Here is a 23,717-nt window from a genome sequence, read left to right as displayed (position 1 = left end):
GAAGTGCGCTACTGCTTTTGGAAACACTTCTACCGGTGGCGGAAGACGGGTTTCTGAACAACACCACATCTTCCGGAAGATGAAGAAACATTTCATCTACCGGTGGAGAAAGGCATCTTCCATTTCTAGAAGAAGACTTTCTGAACGCGCGCGTGGTCTTCCGGAAGAGAGCGTCTACCGGTGCCGGTAGAAAAGTTCATTAACAACCCCCAGAGGTCTCCTATGGCTTCCGGAAGACCTAAACCGGTGGTGGAATAAGGGGTTTCTGAACGCCGCCCTCTCTACTGGAAGATAAACCCGCCCCTCTACCGGAGGAGGAAGATCTCTACCGAGACCGGTAGAGGGTTTCTGAACGCCGCCCTCTCTACTGGAAGATAAAACCGCCCCTCTACCGGAGGAAGAAGACTTCTACCGAAACAAGTAGAAGGGTTTCTGAACGCCGCCCTATCTTCCGGAAGACGTCGCGCGCGCTCTCTTTCTCTGCGCTCCGCCATTGCGGCCTCGAGACCGCGAATCCTTCAACAGTCGCTCCTCGCTCCCTCTTCAATCTCTCATTCATTCACTCTCTCATTCATTCACTCTCTCACTCATTCTCTCATTCACTCTCTCGTTCATTCTCTCATTCACACTCCAAATCCCATTCCCTCTCTCGTCTCAATCCCTCGTTTTTGTACCTCATTCCCACCCTCTCACTCATTCCCACCCTCTCATTCATCCTCTCCACCTCATTCCCTCTCCACCTCATCTCCCCTCTACCTCATTCCCTCTCCCTCCACCTCACCCCCCGTCTCTGATTCTCGCTCGAGTCGCGAGTCTCCCGGCCTCGCCATGTTCGCCAACAACAGGAATCGCAAGCGCCGTGGAGGCAGCGGAGGAGGTGGTGGTGGTGGAGGAGGTGGTGGGGGAGGCTTCTACGAGGCGTCGGGGTCCTCCAGAAATTACGACACGGACGGCAACGACCTCAGCAGCGGCGGCGGCGGCAACTTCTCCTCCTCCTCGTCTTACTCCACGTTCCAGGGCTCTGGCGGCGGCGGTGGCGGTGGTGAGTCTGATGGTGGTGGTGAGTCTGATAGGGGTGGTGAGTCTGATGGTGGTGGTGAGTCTGATAGGGATGGTGGGGGTGGTGGTGGGTTGGTGGTTGTGAGTTTGATAGGGATGGTGGTGGTGAGTTTGGTTGGGGTGGTGGTGAGTTTGGTTGGGGTGATGGTGGTGAGTGGAGGTGGTGGTGAGTTTGGTTGGGGGGATGGTGTTGAGTCTGGTGGTGAGTCTGGTGGTGGTAGTGGAGATGAGTCTGGAGGGGGTGGTTGAGTCGGTGGTGGTGGTGGTGGGGGTGATGGTGAGTCTGGTGATAGGGGTGGTGGTGAGGGTGGTGGAGGTGATGGTGAGTCTGAGTCTGATAGGGGTGGTGGTGAGTCTGATAGGGGTGGTGGTGAGTCTGATAGGGGTGGTGGTGAGTCTGATAGGGGTGGTGGTGAGTCTGATAGGGGTGGTGGTGAGTCTGATAGGGGTGGTGGTGAGTCTGATAGGGGTGGTGGTGAGTCTGATAGGGGTGATGGTGAGTCTGATAGGGGTGGTGGTGAGTCTGATAGGGGTGGTGGTGAGTCTGATAGGGGTGGTGGTGAGTCTGATAGGGGTGGTGGTGAGTCTGATAGGGGTGGTGGTGAGTCTGGTGAGGGTGGTGGTGAGTCTGATGGGGGTGGTGGTAGTAGAGGTGAGTGGTGGTGGTGGTGGTGAGTTTAGTTGGGGTGATGGTGGTGAGGCTCGTGAAGGACGCTGCTGCTGCTACTGGGCAGCTGAAGGCAGTCGCCCTCCAGCAACAACGGGGGGAAGAGGAGCGATGCCCACAACAACGAGCGGAGCGCCGGGCGGATAAAATGCAGCGAGTTGGCACAGCAGGGGGCACAGCTGGTTGATCGACCGGTCATCTCAGTCAGCCAACCCATGGCACCTGCAAGGTCTGCCCCGAGACCTCCTGCCAGCGGGCGTTCGACACTTCACGTGGCCTCAAGGTGCACATGGCCTGGCACAAGCGTCGTGGTGACGTCACCGCCACTTAGTGGCGAATGGCGGTTGTTGTTGTTGGTGGAGATGATGGTTGAGTTTGATGTATGGTGACCTTCTTTCGCACCGTACGTAGCTCACCGTGCTCATCGGAGGTGTGGGGGAAGGACAACAAGCTCAACACAAAACGTGGTTCTAAAGAAATAAGTTCGTCATTCTAGATTAATTAAAAGTGCATAGCTCCAGTGGCTTCCTCGTATCGGAAGGAAGCGTGTTCCAGACGGCCGCGCGATGTGGTGGCCATCTTTGTTTGATGGCTCACCAAAAGCCGCTGCGAAGATGACCGGGGGAGTTCGCGTGATGATGGTTTATGGCGAGGTCAGCGAGGTATTGTAGTTCAGTTGTGGCAAAGCACTTGGTGTGCAATGAGTGCGACCTTTGTCAGGGGAGATGGTCGTGGTGGTGGAGGAGGTGGTGCTGGTGGAGGTGGTGCTGGAGGTGGTGGTGGTGGTGGAGGAGGTGGTGGTGGTGGTGGAGGAGGTGGTGGTGGTGGTGGTGGTGGTGGAGGAGGTGGTGGTGGAGTTCGAGGAGGTGGTGGTGGGTTCTGTCCCGTGACCTGGACACTTCACGTGGCCTTAAAGTGCACATAGCCTGGCACAAGCGCCATGGTGATGTCACCGCCACTGAGTGGCGAATGCCGGCCGTGGGAGTTGCTGGAGGTGGTAAGGCTCTACCAGGGTGAGGGGGTGATCTTTGTCTCCGTGTCTCTGTGTCTCTGTCTCTGTGTCGCTGGAGGTGGCGGAGGAGGAGGCTCCTCGTCTCAGCGCGGCCCGGGGCCGTCGGGGCCGCCGGGTCTGCGTGCGGCGGAGCGCGAGTTCTCCCAGCGCTGCCGACTCTTCGTGGGCAACTTGCCCAGCGACACCGGGGAGGCCGACTTCCTGGCGCTCTTCCGGCGCTATGGAGACGCGGCCGAGGCCTTCGTCAGCAAGGGCAAGGGCTTCGGATTCATTCGCCTGGTACTACTCCTAACTGGCAGTCTACAGTACGACTACAGTCTACACCACACAGTGCTACAGTCTACAGTACACACGACATAAGCCATCGGGTTAATCTAGCCGAGTACTGGCAGCCTACGGTACAGTCTGCACTACATCTACAAAGATCCCCCGTATAGCCTGTAACAGACTGTTGGGGCAAGTGCTGTTCGCGAGTAGCAGCTATGAAGGCCGGCACAGGCACACGAGGTGGTGATTTTCACTACACACCGCACCAGGTACTTATTTGAGGCTGAGTGGACCTAGGGGAGGCCCAGGACCGGTTCAGATAATCGTCACTGGTGTTGGTGCCGTTAAGTGGGAATCGAACTCGGGTTTCTGGGTTTACAGCGCAACGTGCTAACCGCTCCACCACCACTCCCCATGATCCCAAGTACGATACAGTACAGCCTACACTGCGGAAGGCCACCTTGGGTGTCCCCAATGCAGCGGATCCTACGTAGAGGAAGACAAGGTGATGGTGGTGCAGGTGGTGCTGGGAAGGACATTGTCACTTTTACCCCTTTCTGGCATTGAAACTGGAGTTGTGTTAAGATGCTCAAACACCAAATAGATTACCTTCGGCAAGGCATTAAGTGCTGAAGTAACCACACACAGAACATGCAAATAAACACGCTGTGGTAATAATATAAAATAATAAAATCGTTACCCCCCCGGCCTTCCTTATGGCCTCGTCTCGCTAGCGGTGTGACAGCAGAGATCGGCAAAAGGCGACGAGTCCAAAGGCGACGCACGGATCAGCATTCATAGCTCAGGATGAGCAGCGATTATCAGAGCATGTTCACAAGTACTGTGAAAAGGGTCATCTGTTTGTTAACATCTGTTTAAGTTTTTATTTAAAGCTTTCGTAACTGCAGGGATTCATATTCTTGGTTCTTTCGGTAAAGTAGAAGGGAAGCAATAAAATAATAAAACAATAAAATTCTCACGACGTTTTGACTGCAACACAAGCAATCATCAGGTGTGAAATCCACAGCAAGAAACGTGATAATTTTATTTATATCTACAGCAAATTTTATTGCTGTGAATTTCACACCTGATGATGATTGCTTGTGTTGCAGTCGAAACGTCGTGAGAATTTTATTATTTTATATTTTTATTATTTCCCTTCTACGTGACTTTACCAAAAGAACCAAGAAAATCTGTTTTAATGCCAGAAAGGGTAAAACCTTTTCTTATTTTTCATACTTCGCTACTGGGCAAAAGGTCCCATGATAACAAACTGGCACTCGTTGGACACACGGAGAATGGATGACAACAGGAGAATTAAAAGTTTGTTGTTTGGGAAAAATGAAAGTAGCCGTAAAGAGAGGAAGACCCCGCCCAGAGTGGTTTGACAACGACATCAGAGATTGGTGTGAGGAAGATGTGCCACTACTTGGGAGCCGTCCATTAATGACGTCACGCACCTGGGGGGGGGGGTCTGACATTTGTGACGTGTCTCTGTCTCTCCCCGTGTCTCATTCTCCCCGTGTCTCTGTCTCTCCCCGTGTCTCTGTCTCTCCCCGTGTCTCATTCTCCCCGTGTCTCATTCTCCCCGTGTCTCTGTCTCTCCCCGTGTTTCTGTCTCTCCCCGTGTCTCATTCTGCCCGTGTCTCATTTTCCCCATTGCTTTCTCTCTCTGCGTCTCTCCCCGTGTTTCTCTCCCCATGTCCCCGCGTCTCTCCCCGTGTCTCTCTGCCCCCTTGTTTCTCGTCTCTCTCCCCGTGTCTCATTCTCCCCGTGTCTCATTCTCCCCATTGCTTTCTCTCCCCGTGTCTCTCTCCCCGTGTCTCTCTCCCCGTGTCTCTCTCCCCGTGTCTCACTCCCCGTGTCTCTCTCCCCGTGTCTCTCTCCCCGTGTCTCCCTCCCCGTGTCTCCCTCCCCGTGTCTCTCTCCCCGTGTCTCTCTCCCCGTGTCTCTCTCCCCGTGTCTCTCTCCCCGTGTCTCTCTCCCCGTGTTTCTCTCCCCGTGTCTCTCTCCCCGTGTCTCTCTCCCCGTGTCTCTCTCCCCGTGTCTCTCTCCCCGTGTCTCTCTCCCCGTGTCTCTCTCCCCGTGTCTCTCTCCCCGTGTCTCTCTCCCCGTGTCTCTCTCCCCGTGTCTCTCTCCCCGTGTCTCTCTCCCCGTGTCTCTCTCCCCGTGTCTCCCTCCCCGTGTCTCCCTCCCCGTGTCTCCCTCCCCGTGTCTCCCTCCCCGTGTCTCTCTCCCCGTGTCTCTCTCCCCGTGTCTCTCTCCCCGTGTCTCTCTCCCCGTGTCTCTCTCCCCGTGTCTCTCTCCCCGTGTCTCTCTCCCCGTGTCTCTCTCCCCGTGTCTCTCTCCCCGTGTCTCTCTCCCCGTGTCTCTCTCCCCGTGTCTCTCTCCCCGTGTCTCTCTCCCCGTGTCTCTCTCCCCGTGTCTCTCTCCCCGTGTCTCTCTCCCCGTGTCTCTCTCCCCGTGTCTCTCTCCCCGTGTCTCTCTCCCCGTGTCTCTCTCCCCGTGTCTCTCTCCCCGTGTCTCTCTCCCCGTGTCTCTCTCCCCGTGTCTCTCTCCCCGTGTCTCTCTCCCCGTGTCTCTCTCCCCGTGTCTCTCTCCCCGTGTCTCTCTCCCCGTGTCTCTCTCCCCGTGTCTCTCTCCCCGTGTCTCTCTCCCCGTGTCTCTCTCCCCGTGTCTCTCTCCCCGTGTCTCTCTCCCCGTGTCTCCCTCCCCGTGTCTCCCTCCCCGTGTCTCCCTCCCCGTGTCTCCCTCCCCGTGTCTCCCTCCCCGTGTCTCCCTCCCCGTGTCTCTCCCCGTGTCTCAGCGTACGAGGATGCTGGCCGAGATGGCCAAGGCTGAGTTGGACGGGACGATCGTGCGGAGCCGCGAGCTTCGTGTGAGGTTCGCGACGCACAGCGGCGCCCTCCGAGTGCGCAACCTCTCCCCACAGGTCACCAACGAGCTGCTCGAGGTGAGGACGGCTCACCACTCGCTCATCGCTCACCACTCACCACTCGCTCACCACTCACTCACCGCACATATACTCACTCGCACATCTGCTCACCACTCGCTCACCACTCGCTCACCACTCGCTCACCACTGGCTCACCACTCACTCGCACATCTGCTCACCACACGCTCGCCGCTCACATGCCCACACACTCACCACACGCTCACCACTCACCCACTCACTCCCCCACCCACTCATCCATTCACCACCACGCATCCACTCAATACCCACCCACTCACTGGCCTAGTTACTCACTACCCACTTGCCCATTCACCACCACACATCCACTCACTACCCACCCACCCACTCGCTCGCTCACCACACCCACCCAGTCACCACTCAATCACTCGCTCGCTCACTCACCCAAAGACAAAGATCCCACGAGTAGCCTAAACCGACTTGGGGCAAGCGCTGTTAGCGAGTGGCAGCACCTATGAAGGCCGGCACGGCACACGAGGGGTGAGTGGCCAGCACCACGCCCGGCCGCCTTTGTCTCCACAGTGGAGATGTTTACTACACACCGCACAAAGGTAGTCATTTGAGGCTGAGTCGACCTAGGAGAGGCCCAGGACCGGTTCATCACGAGCAGAAATCAAACTCGGGTTTCTGGGTTCGTGGGCACAGCGCACGAACCCAGAACACCGCCGTCTCCACACACACACACATGAGCTGAATCACTCAATCACTTGTCTCCCTGTGTCTGTCCCCGTGTCTCTGGCTCCCCGTGTCTCTCTCCCGCCCTCCCCGTGTCTCTGTGTCTCCCCGTGTCTCTCTCTCTGTCTCTCTCCCCCCCCTCCCCGTGTCTCTGTGTCTCTCCCCTCCCCCGTGTCTCTGTCTCTCTCCCCCCCCCCCCCCCGTGTCACTGTGTCTCTCTCCCCCCCCCCCCCCCCCCCCCCCGTGTCTCTGTGTCTCTCCCCATGTCTGTGGGTCTCTCGGGGAGCAGGAGGCCTTCTCTGTATTTGGCCAGCTGGAGCGAGCCATCGTGATCGTCGACGACCGTGGTCGCTCCACGGGGAGAGGCATCGTGGAGTTCGCCTCCAAGCAGAGCGCCAAGAAAGCTCTCGACCGCTGCAGGGAGAGCAACTATCTACTCACCTCGTACGCCACCCCCCACCGCTCACCCCACACCGCTCACCGCTCACCCCCCACCGCTCGCCGCCACGCACTGACCAGTCAGCAAGATTAATACAAATACTCTCAGACACAAAGACAAAGATCTCCCGTATAGCCTTCACAGACTGTAGGGGCAAGTGCTGTTAGCGAGCACCTATGAAAGACCAGCACGGCACACGAGGGGTTGGGTGGCCAACACCACGCCCGGCCGCCTTTGTCTCCCAGTAGCGATGTTTACACATCGCACCAGGTACTCATTTGAGGCTGAGTCGACCTAAGAGAGGCCCAGGACCGGTTCAGATAATCGTCACTGGTGCTGGCCGTGAGCGGGAATCGAACCCGGGTTGCCAGGTTCGTAGCGCAGCGCGCTAACCGCTACACCACCGCTCCCCAGACACACACCCACGGAGACACACGCACACGCAGACACACACTCTCAGAGACACACTCCCACGGAGACACACACCCACGGAGACACACACCCACGGAGACACGCACACGGACACACCCACGCAGACACACACCCACGGAGACACGCACCCACGGAGACACGCACACATGCAGACACACACCCACGGAGACACACACCCACGGAGACACACACCCACGGAGACACACACCCACGCAGACACACGCCCACGGAAACATACACCTACGGAGACACACACCCACACAGGCACATGGAGACAAACGGAGACACACCCACAAAGATCCTCCGCTACTGCCTTCATAGACTGTTGGGGCAAGTGCTGTTGGCGAGTAGCACCGGTAAAGGCCGCAGCAACAACACACGAGGGGGTGGGTGGCAGCACCATGCCCGGCCGCCATTGTCTCTCGTGGAAATGTTTTTACACTTCGCGCGAGGTTAGAAATTGAGGCTGAGTCGACCTAGGAGAGTCCCAGGACCGGTTCAGATGATCGTCATCTGGTGTTGGCCGTGAGCGGGAATTGAACCCGGGTAGCCGGGTTAATAGCGCCACCCGCTAACGGCTACATCACCGTTCCACACACACAACAACAACAACAACCGCCATTCGCCACTAAGTGACGGTGACATCACCAAGGCGCCTGTGCCAGGCTAGGTGCACTTTAAGGCCAAGTAAAGTCTCGAAGGCTTGCTGACAGGTGGTCACGGGACAGACCCAGCAGGTGCCGTGGGTTCACTGACTGAGGTCACCGGTAGATGCACCACCTATGCCCCCTACTGTGCCAACTCGCTGTGTTTTAGCCGCCCGGCACTCCGCTCGTTGTTGTGAGCGTCGCTCCTCCGCCCTCCGTTGATGTTGGAGGGCGACTGCCTCCAACTTTCCAGCAGCGTCCTTCACGAACCTCCTCCACAGAAGCCGATCTTGACACCGCTGGTACCGGTCTTCGGCAAGTCCACTCAGCTCCACGTCCTCCCGTACCGCATCAGTCCATCTTTTTTCCAGCCCGTGTCGTGCCCATTTAGCCCCCCTTATCCAGCCAAACAGAAGCTGTTTGGACATGCGGTGGCCGGGCATGTGGGCTACATGACCCAGCCAACGCAGCCTTGCCTGCCGGAGGAGCTGACAGACGGAAATGTGTCCAGATCTTTCAAGAATTTGTGAGCTCCTCACACAATCCGCCCTGGTTGAACCCAGCCTGGTTTAGTTTGTTCTCCTTCCCCCACACGTCTGATTGGCACGGTTGGCTACTCACGGTGCGAAAGGAGTTCTCCGTACATTCGTACAGGTCCAGGCAGTACCACTCGAGCTCCCGGTAGAGGAATGGCAGCCTCGTTACAGCAGGAGCAGTTCAAACATTCCGCGTGGCCACGCGCAGTGGGTTTGCTTTGCCATTTCTGGAGGAACCGCGAGGGCAGGGATTCAGTCTTCTGCCTCCGCCCCTCCAGAGCCCCCCGCTGAGCACTGGCGGCTACGAACACCACGAGGGGGACAGTCAATGAGTGTCGGGCTTCCTCCCATGGCATTGCTCACATCCACAGCAGCGTTGCTGACCGGCAACCACCACCACCACCGCAGCCACCACCACCACAGTGTTAGCGTTCAGCAACCACCACCACCGCCGCAGTGTTAGCGTCTGGCAACCACCACCACCACAGCCACCACCACCACAGTGTTAGCGTCTGGCAACCACCACCGCAGCCACCACCACTGTTAGCGTCTGGCAACCACCACCACAGCCACCACCACAATGTTAGCGTCCACCAACCACCACCACAACAACAACCACCACCACAGCCACCATAGCATTACCATGTGCTGATGATGATGCTACTGATGATGATGATGTTGCTCATGGTGTTGTTGTTAGGTCTCTGCGCCCGGTGCTTGTGGAGCCCCTGGAGCATCTGGATGAAGATGGAATCCTCGACAAACACCTCCAGAAGCACCCCCAGTATTCCAAGTGAGACGTGGGGAAACAGGGATATAGAGACACGGGGGAGAGATGGACACGGAGACACGGAGACCAAAGACATGGGGACACAGAGACATGAAGAGACACGGGGACATGGGAATAGCCTGTAACAGACTGCTGTTAGTAGCAAGCATCACCTCATCAAGGCCGGCACTGGCACATGAGGGGGGTGCGTGGCCACCATCACACACGCCCGACCACCTTTGTCTCCCCATTGGTGAAGTTGACTGCACACTGCACCAGGTACTCATTTGAGACTGAGTAGACCTAGCGGAAGGCCAGGTCCCATTCAGATAATCGTCACTGGTGTGGGCCGCGAGTGAGAATCAAACTCAGTTTGCTGGGTTTGTAGCGCTTCGCTAAGCCCGGCACGTTTGAGTCGGAGTACTCTGTGTGTGTGTCTATGTTTCTCTGTGTGTGTGTCTGTGTGTGTCTCTGTGTGTGTCACTGTGTGTGTCTCTGTGTGTCTCTATTTATCTGTCTCTACAGGGAGAGGGAGTGTGCCCCACGCTTTGCCCAGCCCGGCACGTTTGAGTACGAGTAATCTGTGTGTGTGTCTCTGTGTGTGTGTCTCTGTGTGTGTCTCTGTGTGTCTCTCTGTGTGTCTGTGTGCGTGTCCCTGTGTGTCTCTGTGTGTCTGTCTATCCACAGGGAGAGGGAGTGTGCCCCACGCTTTGCCCAGCCCGGCACGTTTGAGTACGAGTACGCGATGCGCTGGAAGGCGCTGGAGCAGATGGAGCGGCAGCAGAAGGAGACGGTGGAGCTGAACGTGCGCGAGGCGGCCGAGCGGCTGGAGCTCGACGTGGAGGGCGCCCACGTGGAGCACCAGGCCATGCTGATGAGGCAGGGTGAGCCCAAGCCGCAGAGACTGACACTCAAACACACGTAGCATTACATGTTTAGTGTCTTCTCTGTGTAATTACATATCTAATAAACATAAATTGGAAATATACATATGTAGATATTTTACCGGGTAAGGCTCACTGAGTTTGCTTAAAGCACACAACCACTCACTCACTCACCTACTTAGTCACCTACTCACCCACTCACCAACTTACTCACCCAGTCACTCACCCACTCATTCACCCAACCACTCACTTACTTACCCACCCACTCACTCACCTACTCACCCACTCACCCACCCACTTACTCATCCAGTCACTCACCCAGTCACTCACCCACTCATTCACCCACTCACCCACTCACTAACCCACTCACTCACCCACTCACTCACCCAGTCACTCACCCGCTCACTCACCTACTCACCCACTCACCCACCTACTTACTCATCCAGTCACTCACCCAGTCACTCACCCACTCATTCACCCACTCACTCACTCACCCACTCACTCACCCAGTCACTCACCCGCTCACTCACCTACTCACCCACCCACTTACTCATCCAGTCACTCAGCCAGTCACTCACCCACTCACTCACCCAGTCACTCACTCACCCAGTCACTCACCCACTCACTCACCGACTCACCCAACCACTCATCCATCCAACCACTCACTCCCCCAGTCATTCACCCGCTCACTCAACCACTGTCATTCACCCGCTCACTCACCCACCCACCAAACCACTGACCTGCTCTCACTCAGTTTTCATTTCAGTTTCATGTATTAGGTATAGCCCTGTGAGCCATTCGGCTCTTGAATCGGGTGCAACCGCAACAAACAAAAATATGAACAAGAAACATCTTAAAGTGACTACACGCAAACAGAAAAATCCAGGAAAAAACAGCAAAGTCTTCCAGAGAAAGCACCGCATATCAACGCTGTGTGCAAAAATCCCAGTGGGATGCAAGTCAAACAATAACAACCATAAGACAATTTAGATTAAAGTTATCAGGCTAACTCTGTACTACAACACACAAACATGGCTAAACCAAAACTTTTCTAAATCACCAAAATAAAGCTATAAAAGCAATGTAACAGTGATCATAGGAACTGTGATTCAAATGTAACAATAAACGATATACACATAACATGTACGACCAAACTTTGCAGACATAGCTGGCTGCATGAGTCGCTCCATAACAGCAGGAGCATCAGTAGCAGTATCAACATTTTTCAATGCACCTTTAATGATCAGCACACTAATCAAAACTCAAGATCATACTTTGCAGCGGTCATCCGGAGCGATACATTTGATTTCAGGCCACTGAATTGCAGTGGCAGCTAGGGGTGTACAACTCCTCTAGAGCAGTTTTGAGTGAAGATCTCACAGGTAGTGATCCAAGTTGCAGTTTATTGGCGACAGCATTCCAGACCCTGGGGGCTTCAATAGCAAAGGGCCTTCCCCCACTATTTGTACGGCAACACTGGCGCTTGCTCTACCGAGTAGTTTTATTGGCTGACACTACAAACAGCACTGCACTAGCACAGGCCCACAAGGGGTGAAGAAGGAGACTTGTGGCTGCGTTCCCACCACCTCTGCTTGGCCTGCCCAGGGCTGGGTTCCACTTTGAGGGGGGCCCAGGGCGATGACAGCTGTGGGGGGGAGGGGCCGATGTGAATGCAGTTCCTTCCCAATACCCCCCAACAACGATGACGACGACGGCGACGATTGCGATGATGATGAAAAGGTTTATGACGATGACTACGACGACGACGATGATGTTTGTGATGATGTTTGTGATGATGTTTGTGATGATGTTTGTGATGATGCCGGTAGACTTGATGCGCCGTGAGGAGGAGCTGAGACGATTTGAGGAAATGAGAAACTCTGAGGCACAGAAACGCAAGATGATGGAGATGAGGTGAGACGGACACGGGGACACACGGGGACACACGGGGACACACGGATACACACGGGAACACACGGATACACACGGGGACACCAGGGGACACCAGGGGACACCAGGGGACACCGGGGGACACACGGGAACACACAGGGACACACGGAGAGAGACAGAGACACTGAGACGGGGGAAAGAGACAAGGAGAGACACGGAGACACAGAGAGAGACAGACATGGGGACTTCAAGACACAGACACAGGGGAAACGGAGACACGGGGACATGGGAAGAGAGGCACGGGAACACAGAGAGACAGGGAGACACGGGGACACGGAGATAGGGAGACACGGAGATATGGGAAGAGAGGCACGGGAACACAGGCAGGCAAACAGACATGGAGACACGGGGGAACAGGGACACGCACATGAATGTGTAAATCTCACCCCGAGTCTCACATTGATGCTACAACCCCTGATCATGTCCCTGTTTCTCGCCATCTCTCCGTCTCTCTCTTCCGCTCTCTCCCCACGTCTCTCTCTCCCCCCGTGCCTGTGTGTGTCTCTGTCTCTCTCCCCGTGTCTTTCTCCGTCTGTCTCTCCCCGTGTCTCTCCCCGTGTCTCTCTCCCCATGTGTCTCTCCCCGTGTCTTTCTCTCTTCATCTCTCTCCCCATGTCTCGCTGTATCTCTCTGTGTCTCTCTAGGTACGAGGAGGAGCGTAAACGCCGTGAGGAGGAACTGCTGAAGAAGCAGAAGGAACAGGAAGAGCGATTCAGAGCCAAGTTCGCAGAGCACGGGGTGAGAGACAGAGACACGGGGAGAGAGACACGGGGAGAGAGAGACATGGGGAGAGAGAGACACGGGGAGAGAGAGACACGGGGAGAGAGAGACACGGGGAGAGAGAGACACGGGGAGAGAGACACGGGGAGAGAGACACGGGGAGAGAGACACGGGGAGAGAGACACGGGGAGAGAGAGACACGGGGTGAGAGACAGAGAGAGACACGGGGAGAGAGAGACACGGGGAGAGAGACACGGGGAGAGAGACAGACGGGGGAGACAGACAGACGGGGGAGACAGACAGACGGGGGAGACAGAGACACGGGGAGAGAGACAAGGGGAGAGAGACACGGGGAGAGAGACACGGGGAGAGAGACACGGGGAGAGAGACACGGGGAGAGAGACACGGGGAGAGAGACACGGGGAGAGAGACAGACGGGGGAGACAGAGACAGACGGGGGAGACAGAGACACGGGGAGAGAGACACGGGGAGAGAGACACGGGGAGAGCGACACGGGGAGAGAGACACGGGGAGAGAGACACGGGGAGAGAGACACGGGGAGAGAGACACGGGGAGAGAGACACGGGGAGAGAGACACGGGGAGAGAGACACGGGGAGAGAGACACGGGGAGAGAGACACGGGGAGAGAGACACGGGGAGAGAGACAGGGGGAGAGAGACAGGGGGAGAGAGACACGGGGAGAGACGGAGAACACGGATAGAGAGAGACACACGGGAAGACAGAACACTGAGCGAGACACGGGTCTGTGTAATGTTGATGACGATGATGTGGATGACGATGATGTTGATGATGGTGTAATGTTGATGTTGTTGATGTCTCAGGTCCAGCAGCCAAGGGAACAAGTTCCTGGAATGAATCAAGGAAGACAGGGTGAGACACGGGGTCACACTAAGACACGAGGACATGGGCACATGGACAGAGAGAATCGGGGAGAGAGAGACAGGGAGAGACACGGAGAGAGACACGGGACATGGAGAGAAAGCGAGAGACACGGGGACAGCTCACTCACAATGAATTCATTGCATCAAAAGAGCAACTTCTACAAAGAACGTTGATTCGATCTCCGACCTCCAGGAACAGATTCGCAGAATTTCTGAGCATTTCTATGAGGTCTTGGGGTAGGGGAAACTCGTCAGCTCGGATAACATCCTCGGGCAAGGTGGGGCTGACCCTGTCGTTGCTGCTGTGCCCTCACATAGTGGAGGTAGCCGCTGCTTGTGGGTGGCTGGCTGATGGTGCCACGCCACCGTCTGTTGAGGAAGTACGAGGAGTGATCCCCAGAGTCTAAGACCAGAACAAGCGCCTGGCAAAGATGACCCCTCGAGTGGACAGCTGAGGGAGGGTGGCGTCTGTGCGCAGACTGCCCTGTAAAAAGGTGTCAGTTTTGTTGCCAGATAGAAGGGTAAAAAAACAATTATCATATTTTTACTGGCAAATGAGGTTCCAATGGTGTAAATGCTTACCCCGAGCTCTCATACTCTGATGTTGCATTGTCTTTGAGTTGTACGCCTTTTGGCGTCATCTGGTCCAACCCATGTGAGACTAGGCTCTAAGGAAAGCTGTCTCAGGTGTGGACCAATCAACTTCAAGGACAGTGCACATTATCAGAGTTGTGTTTTTTGTTTGCATTATGACTGCAGGTATTGTGGTCTATGCAAACATGACTCCTTGTAAAAAGGTGTCAGTTTTGTTGCCAGATAGAAGGGTAAAAAACCAATTATCATCAATACAACCGTCTGGACCACTGGACGGGTTCCGCAGGATTGGAAGGATGCCCTGTTGGTCTCCCCCTTTTAAAGAAGGGGGACCGCACAGACTTTAACAACTACAGGGGCATCTCACTCCTCCGTGTGCCGGAAATGCCCCTGGCAAGGATTATTCAACATCGCCTTGCCAGGCACGCTGAGGAGAGGCTTGCGGAGACCCAATGTGGTTTTAGACTGGGGCGGTCCTGTGCAGACGCCATATTTTCTGTCCGTCTGCTACAGCAGAGGTGTAGGGAATTCCAACAAGTCCTACATCTCTGCTTTATTGACTTGGTCAAGGCCTATGATACCATCAGTAGGTTCAGGCTCTGGGTTGTTCTTCGTGCTTTCCGAGTCCCTGACCCTCTGCTCACGATCAATAAGGACCTTCATGATAGTGGGCAGGCCCAGGTAAAGCCACGTGGCCAGGAGTCAGACCCATTCCCTGCTCACCTTGGAATGCGACATGAATGTTCTCTGGCAGTTACATTATTTAACATCTTTTTGGACCACATAGTTCGAGAAGCTTTCTGTGGCTGTACCGGAGGCATTTCCAGATCATTAGAAGCTAATCTTCACACAACCCGGGTATCAATTCGTTAATAGCCTCGAATGAACCGGTCACCTGAGTTGGTATGAATAGCGAGGCCGTAGCCGTGGAGTCAACATTGGGGGGGACCCAGATCTTCCAGGGGGTCTGGGGGTCCCCCCCAGAAAACAAATCTAAATTTGAAAACTAATTTCCTGCCTAAAATATTACAAAAATTCACTAACACATCGGATGGACTTTTATTTATTTTTACAACAATAATGTCTAATAGTGCAATGTATTACATTGCTCTGTTTTTTCTTTTTTTACCTTTTCTTGTTTCATTGTATGTAATGGCAGAGATTAGGGATTTATAAAGTACAACCATAACCACAATCATATAAACAGAAATTGATTCTATAGCAATATATTGGGGGGGACATTTTGAGCATATTTGAATATTGGGGGGGGGGGGGGTGTCCACCCCAATAAATAATATAATTATATTATAATTACATTATATTATTATTATATTATAATGATATTATAATCACGGCCTTGATGAATAGAGTACGAAATAATCACCCGACTTGAGTCCCGTACTGCCACCCCTGAAACCAGCGACCAGAGTTGGAGTTCCGCTCACGGCCACTGCCAACACCACTGAATGCGGTGATCCAAATCCATCCTGGGCCGCCTCTAGGTCGACTCGGCCTCAAACGAGTGCCCGGTGCGGTGCTGCTACTGGCTACCAACAGCACTCACCAGCCTGTGCTCAGGCTGTACGGGGGGCGGGGGGCAGAGGTCGCAAACGGGTTTTGATTCTTTACCCGTACCCGGCCACACCAGGGTCGCAAATGGGTACCCGTACCTATACCCGGCCGGGTACGGGTACCCGTTCCCTACCCGTACCCTACCCGAAATGAGTGACAAACGGTTACTCACCAGTGACTCACGGCCTACCCGTACCCGTACCCGGCGCACCCGGGTCGCAAACGGCCGCACCAGGGTCGCAAACGGCTACCCGTACCCAGCCGGGTACGGGTAGCCGGGTATCGGGTAGGGTACGGGTATCGGGTACCCGGTTGCGTCCTCTGGCGGGGGGGGGGGGGGATCTTTGTTCACGATGTGAACCTCGTGGCGGAACCCCGGGGGGGGGGGTCCCATAAGCCCCCCCCCCCCCCCGGGGCTCTCGCATGAGCTGCGTTGCGACGTCATTTGACGTCCGTCGAAGGCGAACGCCATGGCGACCTGTCCCTCTCGACCAGCTCTACGCGACGCGCCGACAAAAGTTTAAAATTCTACATTTGAAGATGTACAAACACAGACATAACCTCAACCGAGAAGATGGATTTAAATTGAGCGATCATTGGAAAGATGTGATTAACCATGTTAATGACATGTTAATGACATGTTAATGACATGTTAATGACATGTTAAACCTCAACCGCTACTCTCCCCCGCTCTGCGTCCCCCCTCCACCATCCGTGACGCGGTCTTTTAGTTCCTTCATTCCTTCACTTTCCTGGCTCCACCCACACCCCAAACCCCCCCCCCATCCTTCACCCGTCCCACTTGGCTCCTCCCCCTCCTCTTACCCTATATAATAATAATGCCCCGTCACAAATAACTCCCACTACAGTTATTGCCTCTTTACACCTGATGAAGGAAGCTTGTGTTGCCTCCGAAACGTCGTGATTTAATTGATTTTTTTTCATTTATTATTATTTTTACCTACGTGACTTTACCGAAAAACCTAAGAGTAAAAAAAGTTTCAAAGTTTAGTTTCTTGTGCAGCATTAGTCCTTGCCGCCGCGCTTGGACACGACGATGACAGCCGAGCGATCCGCGCCCGGCGGGTCGCGGCGTTTCTGTGCGCGGTGGGACGGAGTCGGCAACAATAAATCAACTAATTACGATTTTGACTTCCGTTTATTCGGGATCCCGGGGTCCTGCCGTAAGGTTTGTGTAGCGGAAGCTTGTAATGCCGCTGATCTTCTTCCTGCTGCTGCTGTGACAGAGGGCTTTGTGGGAGGGGGAGGAGGAGGAGGAGGGGGGCTGCCCGGTAACCACGGCAACCAGCCAGGCTTCAACATCAACTTCGGGCAGTTCGCCAACCCCCAGGTTCCCCAGGTGAGGCTCCTTAGCAATTTAAAATTTTGAACTATTTCTATTTCAAGCTTTCGTGACTGCAGGGATTCATCTTCTTGGTTCTTTCGGTAAAGTCACATAGAAGGTAAATAATAAAATAATAAAAATAAACAATAAAATAATTCTCACGACGTTTCGGCCACAACGCAAGCAGCCGTCCTCAGGTGGAGAACAGGTCTGTCGGAAAGACAGCGTCTGAATGAATGAATTCAGACGCTGTCTTTCCGAACAGGTCTGTTCTTCACATGAGGACGGCTGCTTGCGTTTTGGCCGAAACGTCGTGAGAATTATTTTATAATGTTTTATTTTATTATTTACCTTCTACGTGACTTTACCGAAAGAACCAAGAAGTCTGAACTATTTTTTTACTCTACCAGGTAAGGACCAACTGAGTTGCTTTGTAACTCTTGTTCAGAAGCTACCTCCTGGCCACATTCATAGCAGCGGCAAAAGTCTCTAAATGCCGTGACGTTGATTCTAAATGTGGAGGGAAAAACCGGAGGACCCGGAGAAAAGTCCACGCGACCACCACGGGGAGACAGAGAGAGACGCAAACTCCAAATATGTCGGGGCCGGGATTGAGCCCACAGTCTCCTGTACACCAGGCGAGATGGTGAACGTGTCGCCACCATGGCGCCCCATGTGACACAAGCTCCATAGCTCCGTGGGCAAACAGCATAGTCAGAATATTTCTACTGGAGTAATCCGATGAGCTATGAAGCTCTTGTTCACACATGTCCAGTAGTTTCACAGATGTCCAGTAGTAATCATCGTCATAGTAACCAGCATTATTGAAACTCGTGTCCATCTCCATGGCAACCAGCATTGTAGCGTCACCCATAGGAATTGTCTTGGAGCAACCTGGGTGACTCTGCTAACCAAGTGTCTCTCTCCCCGTGTCTCTCTCCCCGTGTCTCTTCGCCCCTCATGTCTCTCTCCCCGTGTCTCTCCCCGTGTCTCTCTCCTCGTGTCTCTCCCTCCGTGTCTCTCCCACCGTGTCTTTCTCCCCGTGTCTCTCTCTCCCTGTGTCTCTCTCCCCGTGTCTCTCGCACGCTGTCTCTCCTCTCCCCGTGTGTGTATGTCGTTAGATGGGAGTGAACCCAGGCTTTGGACCCAGAGCCGATTCAACGGAGTTTGAAGCTAAAAGAGCTCGATTCTGAGACTGAACACAGACACACACAGACACACTGATACACAGACACACTGATACACACTGATACACAGACACACTGATACACAGACACACAGATACACAGACACACTGATACACAGATACACAGACACACTGATACACAGACACACTGATACACAGACAGACTGATACACAGACACACTGATACACAGACAGACTGATACACAAACACACTGATACACAGACACACTGATAAAAATACACAGATACACAGACATACTAACACACAGACACACTGATCACAGATACAAATACGCAGACATATTAACACACAGATACTCACACAGACACACTGATACACAGATACAAATACACAGACACACTGATACTCACACAGACACACTGATACTCACATGGACACACTGATACACATATACAGACAAACAGATACACAAGACACACGGATACCAATATACACAGATACTCACATAGACACACTGATACATACACAGACACACTGAAACACAGATATCCACACACACTCTGATACTCGCACAGACGTACACAAAGACACTGATACACAAACACACTGATACTCACACAGAGACTTTCACATAAAGTCAGACACTGAGACGTAGACACACAGACTGGCAGAGCCCGAGACACCGAGACTCGATGATGCACAATGAGCACCCTTTATCACAACCTCCCACACACACACCCCCTCACACACTCTCTCACACTCAGAATCACACACACACCCTCCCACACTCACACACACACCCTCCCACACCTTGACCCTCACACCCACCCTCCCACACTTACACACACACCCTCACACCCTCCCACACTCTGACCCTCACACACACACCCTCCCACACTCTGAATCACACACACAATGACCTGGGCTTGACATTTGACCCCCTTTTTTACAGTAGTGCAGTAGTTTATTCCCTGATCCCACCACCCAAACCCCGCGACCTTTAACCTGAACGCGCCCCGCCCCCACCTTGCCTCGTGACCTAATGACCCAATTACCCAGCCCATGACCCAGCCACCTAATGTCCCAATCACCCAGCCCATTAACCCAGCCACCTAATGTCCCAATTACCCAGCCCATTAACCCAGTCACCTAATGACCCAATCACCCAGCCCATGAACCCAGCCACCTAATGTCCCAATTACCCAGCCCATGAACCCAGCCACCTAATGTCCCAATTACCCAGCCCATGACCCAGCCACCTAATGTCCCAATTACCCAGCCCATGACCCAGCCACCTAATGTCCCAATTACCCAGCCCATGACCCAGCCACCTAATGTCCCAATCACCCAGCCCATGACCCAGCCACCTAATGTCCCAATCACCCAGCCCATGACCCAGCCACCTAATGTCCCAATTACTCAGTATTGACATAACCTAACCTCGTGACCCAATTACTCGACCAGTAACTTAATGACTCATTAGTGAACTGATCACATCCCTCCCGGGCGCGGCGCCGGGAAGCTCGGTTGCATGCAACCGGATCATTTCGCCGCAACCGGTTGCAGTCGGTTGCGCAACTCTGGTTGCCTGCAACCGAGTGTGTGTGGATGTCCGCCACGCCGGTTGCTCACGCGTTGAGCGAAGGCCTCGCCAGTCATGTTGGTGGCGGGCTGGGTGGGTTGGTGGCGGGCTGTGGGTGGGTTGGTGGCGGGCTGTGGGTGGGTTGGTGGCGGGCTGTGGGTGGGTTGGTGGCGGGCTGGGTGGGTGGGTGGGTGGCGGGCTGGGTGGGTGGGGGGCACACGCGTTGCATCCACAACTCCCCTTGTTGCATGCAACTTGTTGCTCGGATGCGGACAGGGCCAGGGCCTTCAAGGGCAGTTGCGTTCGTCGGGAGTTTCCCCATTCGCGTTTGTCAACAGCGTCACTCTTAGGATGATCACGCTTATTAATAATGATCGCCACTCTTGTTGTTGAGCCCAGGAAAGACGCTTTGGGATTCCCAGAGGGCCATAAGGGTGGCACAGCAGTCCTGGTTGTGGAGATCCAACTCGGACTTGTCTCTGTGTGGAGTCTGCACATCCTCCGCGCCCCTGTTCCGCGTGGGTTTCGGACTCTGCAGTTTCTCCCCCCTTTGCTAAAATCATTTCTAAAACTCCCACGCTGTGGCCAAAACATCATCCCATCAAAGTTCCTGCAAACTGCTCAATTGGGGTTAAGCAGCAGCAGCATCGGCAAGGCCCTCCTGAAAAGCTGTGCTGACACTGGTGAGGCTTTCCTGGGTAAACGATTTGAATAATCGTCGACGTTTTGAGTGGCCACGCGTGCTTTGCCTACCGCCGCGTCCCTCCAGCCTTGTGAAGCGGTCTCGAAGTGGCTCTCTGGGCGCGTGGTGTCAGCTCGGTGGGGTCGAGGGGGGTTCCAGATTGGAGCTTTTGAGTTGTATTTAGTTTGAGCTCGAGTTTGGTCACTTCTGTGTGTACGCAAACTCTCTGGTTCTTTCGGTAAAGTCACGTGGGTAGAAATAAAAGAAATCGCAACACGAGCCTGATGACGCTCGCTCGTGTTGCGATCGAAACGTCGCGATTTATTTTATTTCCACCCACGTGACTTTACTGAAAGAACCAAAGACGATGGATTCCGACATTCACGAAAGCTTCACATCCTCAAGTGTATGCGTATATTGGACTCCTTTCGTACCACCGGTCGTAGCCAACCCTGCTCATCGGAGTTGCCAGGGAAGGACACCAAACTAAACACAACAATCGGCGGTTCTGAAGAAATTAATTGGTAACGTAACTGCGTGGGGGATGGAGAGGGGGGGGGGGGTAGGACAAAAAAAACCAAACGCTACGGGAGAGGGTTTCCGATCGACACGAACTCGTCGTTTTTAACCGAGACGAAACGGGCCCACGTGGGATCCAAAGTTCGGAGGTCGCCCGCTTGATTCCATCTTTCTATTTGACCAGGCTTCAAATCTAGAACCAGGCCCACTGAGCCATGCAGCTCTGAGAAGCAATCCGGCCTCGAATGATAGCTGGACTCCAAGTGGCTTGTGGAAATGCATTGCGGTCAAATACCCTCCAGATTTAGACTAAACGGGCGTTTAGGGGTTTTTTTTTTGCTACCAATGTTCACGTGACAAGCTGCTTCATCGAGATATCATTCGTGATCGCCTGCTTGCTGCACCGCTCGGTGAGGCTGACCTGGTGAAATGATAGTTGGGTTTTTAATGAGCGATGTTTGCCGTGTGACAAATCGAACCGATAAAATAATTTTAAGAAGTGGAATTTCGCCCAAGTGGGGAACCAAATCTGGTTTGTGATGGATGTGCAGTCATTGGAATGGGGCTTTGGGGGGTATTGGGGAGGAACTGCATTCACATCGCCCCCCCCCCACAGCTGTCTCGCCCAGGGCCCCCCTCAAAGTGGAACCCAGCCCTGGGCAGGCCAAGCAGAGGTGGTGGGAACACAGCCCCAAGTCCCCTTCTTCACCCCTTGTGGGCCTGTGCTAGTGCAGTGCTGTTTGTAGTGTGTCAGCCCGGTTTTTGTAATAGCCAATAAAAATACTCAGTAGAGCATGCCAGTGTTGAGTGAGTGGGTGAGTGGGTGGGTGGATGGGTGGGATGGGTGGGTGGGTGAGTGGGTGGGTGAGTGGGTGGGTGAGTGGGTGGGTGGGTTGGTGAGTGGGTGGGTGGGTTGGTGAGTGCGTGAGTGGGTGGGTGAGTGGGTGGGTGGATGAGTGGGTGAGTGGGTGGGTGGGTGGGTGAGTGGGTGAGTGGGTGGGTGAGTGGGTGGGTGAGTGGGTGGGTGAGTGGGTGGGTGGGTGGGTGAGTGGGTGGGTGGGTGGGTGGGTGAGTGGGTGGGTGGGTGGGTGGGTGGGTGAGTGGGTGAGTGGGTGGGTGGGTGAGTGGGTGAGTGGGTGAGTGGGTGGGTGGGTGAGTGGGTGAGTGGGTGGGTGAGTGGGTGGGTGGGTGAGTTGGTGAGTGCGTGCGTGGGTGGGTGGGTGACTGGGTGGGTGGGTTACTGGGTTGGTGGGTGAGTGTATGATCGTTCAGTAACGCTGGGGGTGAATGAGTAAGAGACAATGCGAGTGGAATGGGGGGAAAACATGGTGAATTGTGTGCATACGTTTTGTGTGTATATAGGGGTGTGGGAGCGTGGCGGTGAGGTGTGGGAAACCGAGTCCCAGGCTCCTGTGGGGGAGATTCCCGATCAACAAGAGGCGAGGAATTGTGGTGATCGTTTATGCCCCCACCGAAGATGAACATCGGTGCAGACGAGGCCGATGAGTCTGATGCCTTCGATGACCTGTCCCAGGTGCTCAATAAAGTGGCCCATTGGGATGGAGTCATCTTGTTGGGTGACTTTAATGCCCGAGTGGGTCATAATGCAGACACCTGGGTCAGTGATTGGAGAGCATGGGCCATATCAGTTCGGTAATAACGGTAGGAGCCCGTTCGACTTCTGTGCAAACCGTGGGCTTGTAACTACCAACACGCTTTTCCAGCTTCAGCGCATCCACACATGGGTGCATGCCGGGTCCAACCAAGAACATCTGCTGGACTATATAGTGACGCAACAGTGAATACGGGCCCATGTCCTCAGCACCAGAATCTACTGTGGAGCTGATCTGCCCACTGACCATCGTCTGGTCATTTGTAAGATGCGCCTGCCATTCTTCCACTCCGGGAGTGGGTGTCCATTTAGAACCCCATTCAAACTCAGTAGCCTGGCCTCAGCTGGATGATGAAAGCTGCAAGCAGGAATGTCATCATCGCTTGCAGCTGGGGTTGGCATCGTCTCCCCCTCCTGATGCCGATGGGAAATGAGTGAGGTTCAACACTGCAAGCTCATGCAGCAGATGTCTGCGATACCCGTGGTAATGATGGTGTAATGGATGAGGCTCAGGACTGTGGCTCATGCAGCAGATGGGTTGTGATGAGACCCGTGGTAATGATGGTGTAATGGATGAGGTTCAGGACTGTGGCTCATGCAGCTGCAATGGCAGCATTGGGTCCCAGACCTCGGAGGCCCTGGCTGAAGGAGGTGGTGTTCTGGCTGGTTGACAGAAAACGACAGGCCCACTCCCGTATAACATAGCAGAATGAGGAGGCTTGAAACATCCTTCG

General features: G+C 54.4%; 1 protein-coding gene across 1 annotated transcript; it reads left to right on the top strand.

Annotated features, from left to right (window-relative positions):
• The first annotated feature begins 412 nt into the window (after positions 1-412).
• Positions 413-18,672, top strand: LOC144735579 (non-POU domain-containing octamer-binding protein-like). The gene is made up of 11 exons (XM_078618012.1): positions 413-1,042; positions 2,797-3,017; positions 5,812-5,958; positions 6,940-7,094; positions 9,405-9,497; positions 10,161-10,357; positions 12,187-12,271; positions 12,952-13,045; positions 13,870-13,918; positions 17,343-17,455; positions 18,562-18,672. The coding sequence occupies exons 1-11, from the start codon at positions 829-831 to the stop codon at positions 18,631-18,633; spliced, it is 1,440 nt and encodes a 479-aa protein (XP_078474138.1). The 5' UTR covers positions 413-828; the 3' UTR covers positions 18,634-18,672.
• The last annotated feature ends 5,045 nt before the right edge of the window (positions 18,673-23,717 follow it).

Source organism: Lampetra planeri, chromosome 55 (genome assembly GCF_965212315.1).
Source record: "Lampetra planeri chromosome 55, kcLamPlan1.2.h2, whole genome shotgun sequence".
NCBI classification, from domain to species: domain Eukaryota; kingdom Metazoa; phylum Chordata; class Hyperoartia; order Petromyzontiformes; family Petromyzontidae; genus Lampetra; species Lampetra planeri.
This window is presented reverse-complemented; position numbering and strand designations above follow the sequence as displayed.